The sequence below is a fragment of the Rhinoraja longicauda genome, chromosome 43 (genome assembly GCF_053455715.1).
Source record: "Rhinoraja longicauda isolate Sanriku21f chromosome 43, sRhiLon1.1, whole genome shotgun sequence".
NCBI classification, from domain to species: Eukaryota; Metazoa; Chordata; class Chondrichthyes; order Rajiformes; family Arhynchobatidae; genus Rhinoraja; species Rhinoraja longicauda.
The window spans coordinates 8,858,703-8,874,893 of record NC_135995.1 but is presented as its reverse complement, the minus strand read 5'-3'; the positions used below and the strand labels follow the sequence as shown (position 1 = coordinate 8,874,893).

General features: G+C 46.9%; 1 protein-coding gene across 1 annotated transcript in view; it reads left to right on the top strand.

The window, feature by feature from the left end:
* LOC144612226 (zinc-binding protein A33-like) overlaps window positions 1-16,191 on the top strand; it is a 45,567-nt gene that overhangs the window by 24,969 nt on the left and 4,407 nt on the right. The window contains exons 4-8 of the mRNA XM_078431784.1: window positions 8,211-8,306; window positions 11,973-12,206; window positions 13,404-13,426; window positions 13,524-13,642; window positions 15,680-16,182. Coding sequence (XP_078287910.1) covers window positions 8,211-8,306; window positions 11,973-12,206; window positions 13,404-13,426; window positions 13,524-13,642; window positions 15,680-16,182 — 975 coding nt within the window. The remainder of the gene's footprint in view (window positions 1-8,210; window positions 8,307-11,972; window positions 12,207-13,403; window positions 13,427-13,523; window positions 13,643-15,679; window positions 16,183-16,191) is intronic.

Below are 16,191 nucleotides of genomic sequence, written 5' to 3'. Positions count from 1 at the left end.
TAGTCTCATCCACAAACCTGCTAGACATGCCACCCACATACACGTCATTTATCTAATCATTTGTATAAATAGGGACCAACAGTGGACTCAGCATTGAGCATTGTGGTACACCACTTGCGACAGGCCTCCAGTCTGAAAAACAACTCTGCCTCCCACCTTCCGGCCACATGTTTACCCATTCGCTATCTACCCTGGATTCCATACGTTCCATCCTTCCTGATCAGCCGACGACAGAGGTTGCTGCTGTCAAATTGCTAATCATACCTCCTACATTCACATCCAAGCCTTAGAAATATAACATAAACAGCAGTGAACATCCGAGATGTTCTGCCCCAGGAGGTAGTGATAGGTCAGATTATTGGCAATAGGCAAAGTGAACACAGATGGATATTTGAAGGATCGAGAAATTGGCGGTTATGGAGAACTCACATAGAACAGGAATTGGTGCCATCTTAGATCAGTGAGGATCACATTGAATGGCGGAGCCGGTCTGAGGAGTGGAGGCTACTCCTGCTATTTTCTTGTGATCTTTAGTTTTTTCATACCTACAGCATGATAATCCTTACACCGAGTTGAATGCGGCAAAGATTGACAATACCTGTCTCTGGGACACTGATTTTGCTGTGCGCGGTGAGATTGAGTGGACTAGGCCTGTTTACTCGAGAGTTCAGGTGTATTAGAGGAGATCTCAGTGAAACACAGAGTTTTTACAGGGCTCAGTGGGCTGGATGCAGGGAGGATGGTTCCCCTGTCTGAGGGATCTCTAGAGAGCTGGCACCCTCTCAGAATGTGGGCTACACCATGCAGGACAGAGATAAGGAGACATTACTGCACGCAGAGATTGGGGAACGACCCTGCACCAGTGGCTGTGGAGACTCAGTCATTCAGTGCTCTTGGACCTGAGAGCCATGGTTGTACATTACAGAGTCCGACCCTGACCATTTTTTTCCCAGCTACACTAATCTATTTGCGCACATTACATCGGCATTCTTCTGCACCTCACCTACTTAAGTGCCTCAAATATAGTGATGATATCTCACTCCACCCCCTGCTCTATAACATGTTCCAGATATCACCCGCTCTCAGTGTAAATCTTGTTTGTTTGTTCCTGAACTACAGCCAAAACGGTACACGATAGCGTGACGATTTTAAGCCCACCTTATTCAGCGTCATCCTTTTGGTGCTAATGGAAGAAGTTTCATTGAAATCGGTGTCATATTTTTAAAGTTATTCGCATTTTCATGTTTAAATCTATCTCCTAGGGAGGGAGGGGGGAGGTGGGAGGGAGGGAGGAGGAGGGAAGAAAAAAGTGGGGTTGAGGGGGATGGAATGGAGGGACGGGGAGAGGGAGGGAGGAGAGGGTGCTGTACCAATGCAGGAGAGGTTTGGGCCCATCGGGTCCACTTGTTCCAGTAAAACCTAAATCTCAGATCCACTTTCAAATTCCTTGCTTTCTATATAAACCAGCACTCTCGTGAATTGATTTCCCTGCATCCGAATAAGGTTTAGATAATTACCCTGCATCCTGCTGCAGACTTTGACAACCTTCCCCACTATCCACAATTTTTGCTTCCTCCACAAACTTACTAATCACACCTCCCACATTCACATCCAAGCCATGATCATATAACATAAACAGCAAAGGTTGCAGCGCCGATCTCTGCTACACACCACAAGCCACAGACCTCCAAGCAGAAAAATCATCCTTCTACCGCTACCTTCCACCTCCAACCACCAAGCCACTTGTGGATCCATTTCACCAGCTCGCCTTGGATCCCACCTGCCTTCGCTTTCTGGACCAGCCTTGCACGCGGAACATTGTCAAGTCCCTCAGTGAAGTTCATATATTGGTTCACAATGAGATCAGTGTGTTAGTTGTACACACCCATCAAATCCACCCGTGAATCCGCTCTCTTTCAACGACCCCACAACCACAAGTCTCCACCCGTTCTGTCCAACACCCGATCATTCAACCTCTGCTTCCTTCCATGGTCCAAGCCACCCCTCCCTCTCTCTCACCCTCCACTCATAGAAACAGGGGGCAGGTCATCTGGCCCCTCGTGTCTGCCCCCTTTCACTGTGATCATGATGACCCCACCACTCACCTCTACCTCCTCTTTAACAACCTCAAATTACCGCTAACCTCAATATCCTCTTGCTCCGATCTGCCTCCATATGTGAGTACCCCCCCCCCCCCCTCCCCATTCGTTTCTCCTTCACCACCGCAATCTCCCAATCCTCCTCACTCTCCGCACCCGTCCTCCCCGTCCACCCCCCCCCCACCTCACGAAATTCCCCTCTCCATCCCCGGATTAAAAACTCCTGGGGAGATGTCTGTTGTCCCCCCCCCCCGATGTGGTTGTGGGTGAAACCCCGGGCAGGGTTTCAGTTGTCCGCCCGCCTGTGCCTGAGGCCGAGTGGCCTCTCCCCCGGTCCCGGGGCCGCGCTGCCCGAGTCTCCCCCCCCCCCCCCCCCCCCCCCGGGGACTCTCTGATTCTCTGCTTCTCCCCCCAGTCTCCGTCACCCTGGATGTGGAAACAGCGCATGCGCGGCTCGAGGTGTCTGAGGATCGGAAGAGGGTGAGACTGACCGGGACAGAGAGGAGTCTCCCTGACACCGGGAAGAGGTTTACAGACAGTCCGTGTGTGCTGGGATCGGAGGGGTTCACATCGGGGAGACATTACTGGGAGGTGGAGGTGGCGGGGAGTGAGGGCTGGAGTCTGGGAGTCGCCGCAGAGTCTGTGGAGAGGAAGGGAGGGGTCGCACTGACCCCGGAGACTGGAGTCTGGAGGATCAGGCGGGTGGATGACCAGTTTGATGCATTCACCTCCCCTCGATCCCCTCTCCCCGCCCGTCCCATCCCCGGGAGGGTGGGAGTTTATCTCAGTTACGAGTCCGGGACAGTTTCATTTTACGACGCGGCCACCAAGTCCCATCTCCACACCTTCACTGGGAATAAATTCACGGGGAAACTTTATCCTTTCTTCGGGCCTTGGGCTGTAGACAAGTGGCTGAGAATCTGCTCCGGTTCCGCTCCGGGTGTGTAAAAGGGTCGGGTCCCGGGACCGGCGTCAGGAGCGGGGCTCAGGGGCTGTGGGGCAGAAACCCGGTGGACAACAGGTCGGCGCTGAACGGCTCCCGTTTAATCCCCAAATTCCGCGTCGTAAAAAAACCCAGTGAGCGGTGAAATAAAACCAGGGGGGATGTAAATGTGGGAAGAGAGAAATAAACAGCAAGTGGAATCAGAGCTGTCGATCCGTTCATTTTAACGCGTTAACCGCGTCCGTCATCGGAACAGAAACACTTTTGTGAAAATATAAAGATTGAAACAATTTCCCTTCCCGCGGGCTCCGCGGGTTCAGCAACAGCCGCGGGCGGCGGGTCCTAAACTCGCCCCGAGTCATAACGCGGCACCAGCGGTGTTGGTGTGGACTTCAACAGCAGCGTAAAGGCGAGTATGGGGGGGTGGAATGACATCGGAAATTCCCTCCAGTGAGAGAAGGCAAAGTGAAAATTGGAAATGGTAGATACAAGAAATCTGCTGAAGTATAATGGGGGTGCGGGGGAAAAATCAACAAAGTGCTGGAGGAACTCAGCGGTTCAGGCAGCATCTGTGGATGGAAATGGACAGATCACGCTTCAGGGTCGGGACCCTTGTTTGGTCTGAAGAAGGATTTCCAAGAGCTACAGTCTGTTATATCAGAGTGAATGAATTGGTGTTGATGTCGTTCGGAAGAGGGCGGTAAAGGTCTGACTCGGGAGGTGTAAATAGGAGAGAGGAATGAAATCGGAAATTACTGGAAGGCAGAAGAATAAAGCTGAATGTTGGGAGTGGGAGATACAATGGGTCTCTCGGTGTTGATGGCCATGTAGAACTAGAACAGTCTCTTCGGCCCACATAGAACGTGGAACAGTACAATGCCAAGCTAATCTCTGTTTCCTCTAGTTGCTCCGCTTTTCTCCCACATCCCAAAGACGTGCGGGTTTGTAGGTTAGTTGGCCCCTGTGAAGTAGCCCCTGATGTATAGAGAGTGGATGAGAAAGTGGGATAACATAGAACTGGTGCGAACGGGTGATCGATGGTGGTCGTGGATTCAGTCCCTCCCCCACCCTGGTCGTTGTACTAGTTTCACTGTCGTCCTGGTGAGTTTCATTGCCTGTAACTCGTTTTCACCGAGCTCACAGCCAACAATGGCCTGCTTCTTTTATCATATTATTTGTTCACGTATCTTTCTTTCATTTGTTGAAAATCTTTGTACCACTGTCGATATATCTCGTTTCACTTTCCCAATCAGAAGAAGGGTCTCAACCCGAAACGTCTCCTAATCCTGTTCACCAGAGATGCTGCCTGACCCGCTGACCTACTTCAGCTTTTTGTGTCTATCTTCGGGGGGCCGAAAGGCCTGTTTCCGTGCTGTATCTCTGCACCAAACCGTGTTCTGTTAATCGGGAACAGGACTGTTTGCACATCTTGGTTCTGCCACTAGATGGCAGCAACGCCACGCGGTGCGACCACAGACCAGCTGTAACTTTGAGAATTCACTTTGACAATTGCAGAAACAGCGGGAATCTGGTTTAATAAGTGACTTTTGTCACCTGTTACCACACTCGAAGCCCAAACCAAATGCATGGCTTAAAACGTTGAGGCTTTAAAATGTGCAATAGAAGCAAAAATTGCCCCAAATACTCAGCAGGTCAGGCAGCAACAGCAAGGTGAAACAGACCTTACATTTCAAATCAAATACTGATGACGAATGGTGTTCAACCTGAGTCATTAATTCCGTTTCTTTCTCTACAAACGCCAACCATCCTTCTGAGTATTTCTTGCATCTTACTGTACGTCTTCATTTTGGATTTACAGTATCTGGGTTTTTATTTTATTTTTTCCAGTTCAATGGGCGATTGGAATGTGAATCTGCCCATAAACTGCCAAGAGAAAAAACAGAAAGCCTTGGCGGTAGTATGGGGTATTAGGAAAGAGAAAGCTTAATATTTCTGAGGTATTGTGGAGCAGCGGGAAGAGCCGCTGCCTCAAGGCCAGGGACCCGGGTTCGATCCTGACCTCAGCTGCTGACTGTTCTAAGTTTGCACGTTCTCCTTATGGCCTCGTGGATTCCCTCCGGGTGTTCTGGTTTCCTCCCACAATCCAAGGACATGCCGGTTTGTATGTTTATTGATCTTCTGTAAAAGCCCCAAGTGTGTGGGGAGTAGATGGGAAAATGGGACAACAGAGAATAAGTGTGAATTGATGACAGACACAAAAAGCTGCAGGAATTCAACGGGTCTGACAGCATCTCTCTAGAAAAGGAGTGAATTGGTGATCGATGGGCCTGTTTCCATGCTGTATGTCTAAAGTAAAGTAAGGTCCACTGTAAACTTCTCTCTCGTCAGAAAAATAACCTCCAACTACCACGCAACAGAGAAAACAAGACACAGATCAGTGCAGCACAAGAACAGACCCTTCAACACCTAATGACGAGCTGATGGAAAGACCGTTCAGAAGCCCGATAACAGAGGGGAGGAGGCTGCCCCTGAGACTGGCAGTGCGCCCTTCCAAGGTTCTGTACCTTCTGCCCAACAAGAGCAGGGAGAAAAGGGAATGACCGGGGTGGGACGTATTTGATTATGTTGTCTGCTTCTCCCAGACAGAAATAAGTGCAGATGGAGTCTGGTCTGGGCCTCATCCACAATTCTCTGAAATTTCTTGCGCTCTTTTCCCAAACCAAGCTGTGACGCAAACAGACAGTGCGCATTTTATGGTGAATCTTGGAGGTTTGCCAGAGTAATAGAATGAAAAAGTGAGACAGCGGCCAACATGTTCCAGCTACAATAGTCCCAGCTTTTGGTCCATATCCCTCCAAAACCTGGCCCATCCATGTACCTGTCTAACTGCTCCTTAAATGATGGGATAGTCCCTGCCTCAACCACATCCTCTGGCAGTTTGTTCCACAAATCCACCACTCATTGTGCCAAAAAGTTACCGCTCAGGTTCTTATTAAATCTTTTCCCCTTCACCTTAAACCTAAGTCGTCTGGTCCTCGAATCACCTACTCTGGGCAAGAGACTCTGTTCACCCAATCTATTCCTCTCATGACCTTATTCAGCTCTATAATGTTACCCTTTATCCTCCTGCACTCCAAGGAATAGAGTCCCAACCTACTCAATCTCTGCCTATAGCTCAGACTGTCTTGTCCTGACCACACGTTTGGCGACATGCCGAATTGCCTCAGTCCACTGATGAAGTACAGGTGTTGGTGTGGCGACTTGGCTGTGTCTGCAGTGTGGTTGGTCCGCCATAGATCGTTGATGATATTTACGCCAAGGAGCCTGATGCCCTTCACCATTTCCACTTCAGCGTGTTTGATGCTGACATGGGCTTGTCCTCCACTGCGCGTGTTAGTGGAATGCCTGCCCCAATCAGGCTTCCATTGCTTCAGACGCTGATGGGAAGTCAACAAACCTGAGCGTTGTGCAATTCTAAACATCCCCATCTGTGATGAACGGCGGTTTATCGACAATGCAACGTCCTGTTATTGCAATAATGAGTGCGCATAATCAGAGGGAAAGAGGTTTTACGAGGATGTTGCCAGGACTCACGGGCCCGAGCTATCAGGAGAGGTTGAGCAGGCTGGAACTCTCTACCTTGGTGCGCAGGAGGATGAGGGATGACCTTAGAGAGGACTTAAAAACCACGAGAGGAACAGATCGGGAAGATGTACAGTCTCTTACCAAGAGTAGAGGAATCGAGAACCAGAGGACATAAGTTTAAGGTGAGGGTGGAAAGATTTAATAGGAACCTGAGGGGTAACACAATATGGGTGGTGGGTATATGGAACGAGCTACTGGAGGAGGTAGTTGGGCAGAGACTATCACAACGTTTACGAAGTAGTTGTACAGATGCATGGATAGGGCAGGTTTGGAGGGATATGGGCCAAACGCGGGCACTGCAGGTCGGTCCAAGAACCTAATGGTTGTGGGGGAGGAGCTGGGAATGGGAGCTGTAATGAACCTGTCGGTTTAGTTGATGGCCACAAAGAACTAGATCAGTCCCTTCAGCCCAGATCAGACTATGCAATGCCACCACTCCAGCAGCACGTTCCAGGCACCCACCACCCTGTGTGATAAAACATGACCCTTGAAATTTGCCCCACTGTGCAAAAATCTATGTGGTCTCGTCAGAGCCGAGAGGGAAGGGGGGCGGCGCGGGGTCGCCTGCTGCCTCATGCGGCGGGACCTGGTTCGCCGCTGCGGGGAAATATAGACAGTTCCATAAACATCCCGCAACTTTGTCGGCCCCAGAAACGTGGCGACTCTCTCTGTACTGCCTGGAGGAGGTCTGTATTTTACCGGATTGCAAGCAAAAGCAAAGCATTTCACTGTCCCTTGGTTCATGTGACAATAGAATATAATTGGCTCATTGAGTTGAATTCAAGTTTGCACATGAGACTGTTAAATGAAATAACAGTGTTTGCTGTGGATATAATATGATTGTGCAGCCTAATATAATGAACAATTCACGATGGGAAACAGTGATGTATTTAATTTAATGGAATGAAATTTACAGGCAGCTTGTATCAAATAGCATCCACTTACTGGTCAGGGCTGTGATTGACGGGGCTGAGCTCCGCCTCCCCTCAGCCGTGCCCCGATACTGCAAGGGTTCAGCAGCTGCGCCAAAGAATTTGAACCAGGAAGTGGCGGAGTTACAATGGCTTCGAAAGACCAGGTCGAGAGTTTAACGGAGGAGGCAGTTTGTCCCATCTGCCTGGAATTCTTCACCGATCCGGTTATACTGGAGTGCGGGCACAACTTCTGCCGCTCCTGTATCACACAGAGTTGGGACAGGGAGGAGAGAAACTCCTGCCCGGAATGTAGAGAGGAGTTTACAGACCGCACCCTCAGGGTGAATCGGGCCTTGGCGAGACTGGCTGAGAAAGCTCGAACACTGAGCCTGAATCGGACAGAGAAGGAAAGTAAACTTCACTGCGAGGAACATCAGGAAGAACTGAAGCTGTTTTGTGAAACTGATAAGAAGCTGATCTGTGTGATTTGTGCAGCTGGGCGGGAACACAAGTCTCACAGCTTCATGCCGGTTAAAGAAGCTGTTGAAAACCACAAGGTAAAAGCAAACCGATTTTAATCGCATCATTGTTTAATTCCATTTTTACTGTTCAACCATTTAATTTTCTGATTCCCAAACACAATTCCAGGATCAGGTGAAATCTTCCATCCAGTCTCTCACAAAATATAAATCAGAGATCCAGCAAATGGAGCAGCAACAGAAAGAGAAGATTTCTGGAGTTCTGGTGAGGCTTTTAAGTTTCGATTTCCTGATCTTGTGCAGGTTTGATCCCTGTGACGCGTGTAATAACAGGGCAGCGCAGTGACACAAGTAGTGCTGCTGTCTCCCAGTTCTGGTGAGCGGGTTCGATCCAGACCTCGGGCGCTGCCCGTGTGGTTCACGCCTTCTCCATGTGACCGCGGCGGATTCGTTCCACGTCCCCAACAAAGATACTAGAGGAGCAAAATGAACCACTCCGTCGAAATTGCGTCCACTGAAGTGTAGTACGTAACATAATTTTAGTAAGCAAAACCCACCTCTCGTTGTGTAATCAGTGTTGTGGGGGAACAGTATGTGTGATGATCCCATCAAAGTGCAGAAAATATCTCATCTATCAACCCACATTTTATTGTTATTTTTATTTTAAAATGTTTTCCCCCTGCTAAATTTCTCTAGTTTTATTTTCTTACTGTTTCTGCCCATGTCCCTCCCATCCTTCCTCCCCAGTCCCCTCTTTTGTGTAGTTTCCCTTGTATTGCTCAAACACACACTCAGCACAAATTTAACTTATATATATATATATATATATATATGTATAGATATGAATGTGTGTTTGTTTGTGTGTGAGAGGCAAGATGGAGATAAATAGATCTCAAAGTTCCTTCTCGTGGATCAGAAGCAACTTTGATTTAAAGCAACGCTCTATTTCTCTTTTCATCTTATTTTACAAATGATGTACATAAACCATAAAGGATTCAACCTTTATGGTATATATATATACATAGATATATGTCTAGTTACTTTCTAGTGATTTCCTCTAATTATTTGTTTACCAACCTTTTTACTTTCAATCTCTCTCTCTCTCTCTCTTTTTCTCTTTACCCAATATATACAAATATATATACAAATATAAAATCAGTCATTCACACACTTTTCAGTGCATGGTTCTCTCTATCATGATCACTGTTCTCTCACATACATTTCATTAGGGCCTTCCCGTACACATTCGCAATCAGTGACATCAAACTTATTTCCAGAAATCCTAATATTGTGAATAAAATAACTATGAACACATATTAAGATATTTATAATAATAATAATAAACATTTATTTTTTATCGCGCTTTTCCAAATGCTCAAAGACGCTTTACAAAAACAGTCAAGACATAAAAACAAACAAACGAACTGTCCTGACGGAGAAGCGGTGAACAAATAGCGCCAGCGTCCTCTCACGTCAGGGTCCGGCAGTAGACAATAAAGAACACAAGACACACAATTACAATTTTAACACAAACAGCCATCACAGTGATTGCTCCAGGCCACCCTCACTGTGATGGAAGGCAAAGAAAAGTCTTATCTCCATTTTTCCATTATTTTCATTCTACATTAGTGTAATAAAATGTAATGCATACATACCTACACTTATACAGAACTGCTAGCTTTAGAGAATAGACAATAGGTGCAGGAGTAGGCTATTCAGCCCTTCGAGCCAGCACCGCCATTCAATGCGATCATGGCTGATCATTCTTAATCAGTACCCCGTTCCTGCCTTCTCCCCATACCCCTTCACTCCGCTATCCTTAAGAGCTCTATCCAGCTCTCTCTTGAAAGCATCCAACGAACTGGCCTCCACTGCCTTCTGAGGCAGAGAATTCCACACCTTCACCACTCTCTGTGATTTTAGACATGAATAATGTACATTACCACCATAGTTTAGTTTTGAATTTAACATATAATTGAGGGGGTCGGTGCAATATAGTGCTAATCCTCAGTTTTGTGAAAAATTAGTTACAGGCATTGACACGATACTTACCCACAATCCTACAACCTGTAAAAAATTCATATTTAAATTTAACCGATAAGTTGGTCAAATAACATAGGCACCTTCTAGGTTTTGTTGTGATTAATGGATTTTTTAAATGTGAATGTCTCATAATGATACATTTGTGGGTTAGCAGTATATTGCAGCCCCTTCAATTTTACATCATTCAAAAATGAATTTCATAAAACAAGGATAACACCTTTTATTTCTGTCATTCATGGTAAGTTTTACATCATTTTGTGTGCAAGATATACAGGGTTGCACTGTTTCACATATCAGCTAACCAATGAAATGATCATGTCCTGATTTATACCAGCACTTCACCTTCCCTCCTTTGTCTGAAGAAGGGTCCCAACATGAAACATCACCCTTCCTTTTTCTCCAGAGATGATGCCTGACCCGGTGACTTACTCCACCACTGTGTCTATTTGAATTGGATTCGTGCTCTGTACCACATCAGGCAGCATTGGTCATTTTAGTGGCTGGCAAGGATTTTTAAATAATCAATTCACCAATTCAAATTTTCTTGGCTCTAATTATAAAGATAAATGTCTTTTCGATTATATTGTGGATACAGTCGAGTTCTATTGTTGGCAAATGCCAAATCTCTGCTTCCATGACTTTCTAAAATAAAGCAAAAAGAGATACGGCTCGTGGAGGTGAAAATAAAATTAACAGAGAAAGCAAAGAAGAACAGTTCATTAAAACATGATCAATTGGCCTGATACAGATGGAGTGGATCTCTAGTGCAAATATTCAATCAGTAACATCCAAATTTTAAAGATCATGAAGCAGCAACTCGTCAAGAAATAGTCATAGGTGTCAACCATCAACTTATCCAAGAAGAAGAACAAAAATAATTGTTTGCAAACATTTTATATACGAACAAATCGCAGAGAGTTGTGAACACAGCCCAGTCTGGCACACAGAATCTGTTTACTAAAATGGCGCTGAAATATACCCATGACCAACTACGGTTTTACGTGTCGGGTGGTCTATCTTGCTCCTCTAGTATCTTTGGTGCCCAATACATGCTGGTTCAAAGGTCAATCGGTGACTGTAAATTATTCCTGCGGAGGTGGGTGGTGGGCGGATGAATGAGAATTAATGGGTACGTGAAAAGGAATAGGCAGCAGGGAATTAAAGTCATAAGGAATAGGAGTAGAATGAGGCCATTTTGCCCATCGCATCTACGCCGCCATTCAATAATGGCTGATCTATCTCTCCCTCCTTACCCCATTCTCCTGCCTTCTCACCATAATCTCTGAAACCTGTACTAATCAAGAATCTATCTTTGCCATAAAAATATCCATAGCCTTCTGTGGCAAAAAAAATCCACAGATTCACCACCATCTGACCAAAGAAATTTCTCTTCATCTTCCTAAATTAGCGTCCTTTAATTCTGAGGCTATGACTTTGAGTCCTGGATTCTCCCACTAGTGGAAACATCCTCTCCACAACCACTCTATCCAAGCCTTTCACTATTCTGTATGTTTTAATTAGGTCCCCCTCAGTCTCTGAAACCCCAGCGAGTACTGGCCCAGTGCTAACAAACGCTCCTCATAGGTTAACCCACTCATTCCTGGGATCATTCTTGTAAACCTCCTCTGGACCCTCTCCAGAGCCAGCACATCTTTCCACAGATATGGTGCCCAAAATTGCTCACAATATTACAAATGCGGCCTTACCAGCGCCTTATGGAGCCTCAACATCACATCCCTGCTTTTGTATACAAGCCCTCTTGAATAAATGCTGGCACAGAGTTTGCTTTCCTTACTATTGATCTATGCCTTTATTCCTACCACCAAAATGCATGACTCCACACTTTGAGATCTTGATGAAATATTGATCTTCACCTTTCATTTCACAGGAACAATCACACAACCTTCAGTCTAAGATCAAATCCCAGTTTGCTGAACTGCACCAGATTCTCACTGAGAAAGAGCAGCGAGGACTGGCAGATATCCGGGAGGAAGAGAAGAAGATTCTAAATGCAATGGAGAAAAATCTTCGAGAAATTGAAGAGAATTTAAATTCCATTCAGGAGGAACTCTTTAAGTTGCAGCAGCAGATGGATCAAAAGGACAATGTGGTGTTTCTGAAGGTGAGGGGTTACACTACAGTCTGGCGAAGTGAAAGTGCACAGTCACAAAATGGTGGGGGATGTTTCTGAAATAAATGCTGCCTTTACCAGTAATTCAGAACTGGGTAAATGGTCTTTCTGTTCCAGCTGTTGTTGTTCCCAAACTAAATTGTCTCCCGCATAATCTATGGGATCTCAGGACTGCCTGGCCGGAATGTAGAGAGGTGTTTGTGGAGTTTAGAACTACGACGGGTGATCCTATATCTGATCGCTGAATGGACAGAGGGCAGTAAATCTCTGGGACTCTCCAACCAAGAGACTCTGAGAGGTTTAACCTGTTAGACGTATTTATACTAGAGGAAGATACATTTTTGAAAGTTCAGGGAACTGAAATCAAAGGGAATGTGACAAAGCGGAGGAGTTCAGCCCTGGGCTAAATCAGCCATGACCACAGTGTGGGGATTAAAATCTAGAAATCTAGAACGTGGCGCACACAGCAGATTGATCATCTACATCCGGTTCCCATCAGCAGTGGGCGGTCACCTTGGGGGAATTTGCTCTGTTTGTTTTACCCACCTTTGTTCACCATAGAATGACTTCCCATTCTACATCATAGACAGGCCATTCGGCCCATCCTATCCAGTCAAGATTTCATCTCCACTCAACATCCTTCCCATCTACTCACCACACCCGGTAACAATACCCCGAATTCCAGGAGTGCTCAAGTGTTTATCCCGATCGCCCTTAAATTATCTCTGCTGTTGGCTTCAGTCCCTCCAATGCAAGTGAGGTCCATGTTCTCATGACTGCATTCCTTTCAGTATTTATTGAAGACCGCGTTACATTTCAGCTTTGATTTTTGCTCTCCCATCGATTAGAGATATTATTTCATCCTCACCCATTTAAATCCACCGATAAACTTATATCTTATCTCATCATTCCTGACATCTTCCCCAGATAAACTCCCACAACCTGCCCAGTCTTTGCATTGAGTTCCATCCTCTCAGTTATGGCGTCATTCTCATGAACATTCCTTGTGCTTTTCCCCCTTCGTTCTACGTCTCGATGGCAATGTCCGCTTTCTATCTGCATGACAGCGGCGATAAGAGTTGGGAAATGGGAATTATCAGAGGGTTGTAGAAATATGGAGAAATTCCCGCTGTCAGGATGAGGGCGGAACATCTCAGTCAATTGAGATTTGTGTTTTATTTCTTTCAGGAGGAAGCCGGTCGCAAGCGAAGGTAGGACATGCTCTTGATGGAAACATTATAAGGTTTTGTGGAACAACTCAAAACATTTCTGATGCTCAGTTGATAAACAGCTGTTAAATATCCGCAGGGTTCGTGATGAAGCCAAACCATTGTCGGTGGTAGACGTTGCCTTGCCAATTGAAAAGTTTCATTGCCCTGTTTCATTGAACACAGCATTTAAACAAACATCTGATGACTTCAAGCAAGGTAAAGCTTATACCTTTTCCATTGTTCTTGTTCCTGACACCTTTAAGTAATAGGTGTACGAAGGAACTGTAGACGCGTGTTTAAATCGAAGGAAGGCACAAAATTCTGGTGTAACTCAGCGAGCCAGGCAGCATCACTGTAGAGAAGGTATGGGTGACTTTTCGGGTCGAGACTCTTCTTCAGTCTGAAGAAGGGTCTCGAACTAAAACATCACACATTCCTTCTCTCCAGAGATGCTGCTTGTCCCTCTGAGTTACTCCAGCATTTTGTGTCTACCTTCAATTGTGTCTATCTTTAAGTAATACTTAGATGCAAAGATTAATGGTATTTTGGACTGAAGGGAAATTGAAGATTTGATCTCCCACCAAGCTCATCTGCTGGGAAGCATCACAGAGTCAGAGAGCTTTGTAGCACAGCAACAGGCCCTTTGACGCGACTCGACCATGCCAACCACGTTGCCCAACCAAGCTAGCCCCACTTGCCTGAGTCTGGCTCATATCCTTCCAAGTCTACCTTATCCACGTATCTACCCAATTCTCTGTGAACTGTTGTAATTGTACCTTCCTCGACCACTTCCTCTCTCAGATCGTTCCACATCTACACTACCCACTGACTAAAAAATCTGCTCCTCAGGTCCTTTTTATTGTTTCCACTCTCATCTTAAACTGATGCGCTCGAGGTTTAGACTCTCCGACCTTGGGTAAAGTATTGTGGCTAATCACCTTGTCTGTCCATCTTATACACATCCATAATGTCACTCTCATTGAGGAGGGGCTGTGAACTGTTTGCCTGCTACTGTATGTTTCATTTTTTCCCCCTTAGTACCTAATCAGATGTACAGCACTTTGGTCAACGTGGGTTGTTTTTAATTGTGCTATACAAATAAAATTGACTTGACTTGACTTGACTCTGACAGGCTCCCAAGAAAAAATATCCCAGTCTGAATAGTCTGTTCCAGGAATGAGTAGATGAACCTATGATGAGCGTTTGTCGGCATTGGGCCTGTACTCGCTGGAGTTTAGAAGAATGAGGGGGGACCTCATTGAAAAATACAGAATAGAGAAAGGCTTGGATAGAATGGACGTGGAGAGGATGTTTCCATTAGTGAGAGAGTCTAGGACTGGAGGACATAGCCTCAGAATTAAAGGATGTTCTTATCGGATGGAGATGAGGGGAAATGTTTTTAATCAGAGGGTGGTGAATTTGTGGAATTCATTGCCACAGGTGGCTGTGGAGGCCAAGTCGGTGGATATTTTTAAGGCAGAGACAACTGGATTCTTGATTAGTACAGGTGTCAGAGGTTATGGGGAGAAAGCAGGAGAATGGGGTTAGGAGGGAGAGATAGATCAGCCATGATTGAATGGTGGAGTAGACTTGATGGGCAGAATGGCATAATTCTAATACTTTCACTTATGACATTATGACCTTCTGACTGTCCAACTTCACCTGATAACACAGCCCTTCAGACCTGATGATGTAAACCCTTTTGCACCCACTCCAATTGACTAACAAACCCACCCTTCCCTCTCTCTCACCCTCCACTCAAAAAACATAGGAGCAGGTCATCTGGCCCCTCGTGTCTGCCCCTTTTCACTGTGATCATGATGACCCCACCACCCACCTCTACCTCCTCTTTAACAACCTCAAATTACCGCTAACCTCAATATCCTCTTGCTCCGATCTGTCTCCATATGTGAGTACCCCCCCCCCCCTTCGTTTCTCCTTCACCACCGCAATCTCCCAACCCTCCTCACTCTCCGCACCCGTCCTCCCCGTCCACCCTCCCCCCCACCTCACGAAATTCCCCTCTCCATCCCCGGATAAAAACTCCTGGGGAGATGTCTGTTGTCCCCCCCCCCGATGTGGTCGTGGGTGAAACCCCGGGCAGGGTTTCAGTTGTCCGCCCGCCTGTGCCTGAGGCCGAGTGGCCTCTCCCCCCGGTCCCGGGGCCGCGCTGCCCGAGTCTCCCCCCGACCCCCCCCCCCCCCCCCCCCCCCCCCCCCCGGGGACTCTCTGATTCTCTGCTTCTCCCCCCAGTCTCCGTCACCCTGGATGTGGAAACAGCGGGTCCGGAGCTCGAGGTGTCTGAGGATCGGAAGAGGGTGAGACTGACCGGGATAGTGAGGAGTCGCCCTGACACCGGGAAGAGGTTTACAGACAGTCCGTGTGTGCTGGGATCGGAGGGGTTCACATCGGGGAGACATTACTGGGAGGTGGAGGTGGCGGGGAGTGAGGACTGGAGTCTGGGAGTCGCCGCAGAGTCTGTGGAGAGGAAGGGATGGGTCGCACTGACCCCGGAGACTGGAGTCTGGAGCATCTGGCGGGGGTGGGGTGACCAGTTTGTTGCATTCACCTCCCCTCCATCCCCTCTCCCCGCCCGTCCCATCCCCGGGAGGGTGGGAGTTTATCTCAGTTACGAGTCCGGGACAGTTTCATTTTACGACGCGGCCACCAAGTCCCATCTCCACACCTTCACTGGGAATAAATTCACGGGGAAACTTTATCCTTTCTTCGGGCCTTATTGGGCTGTAGACAAGTGGGTGAGAATC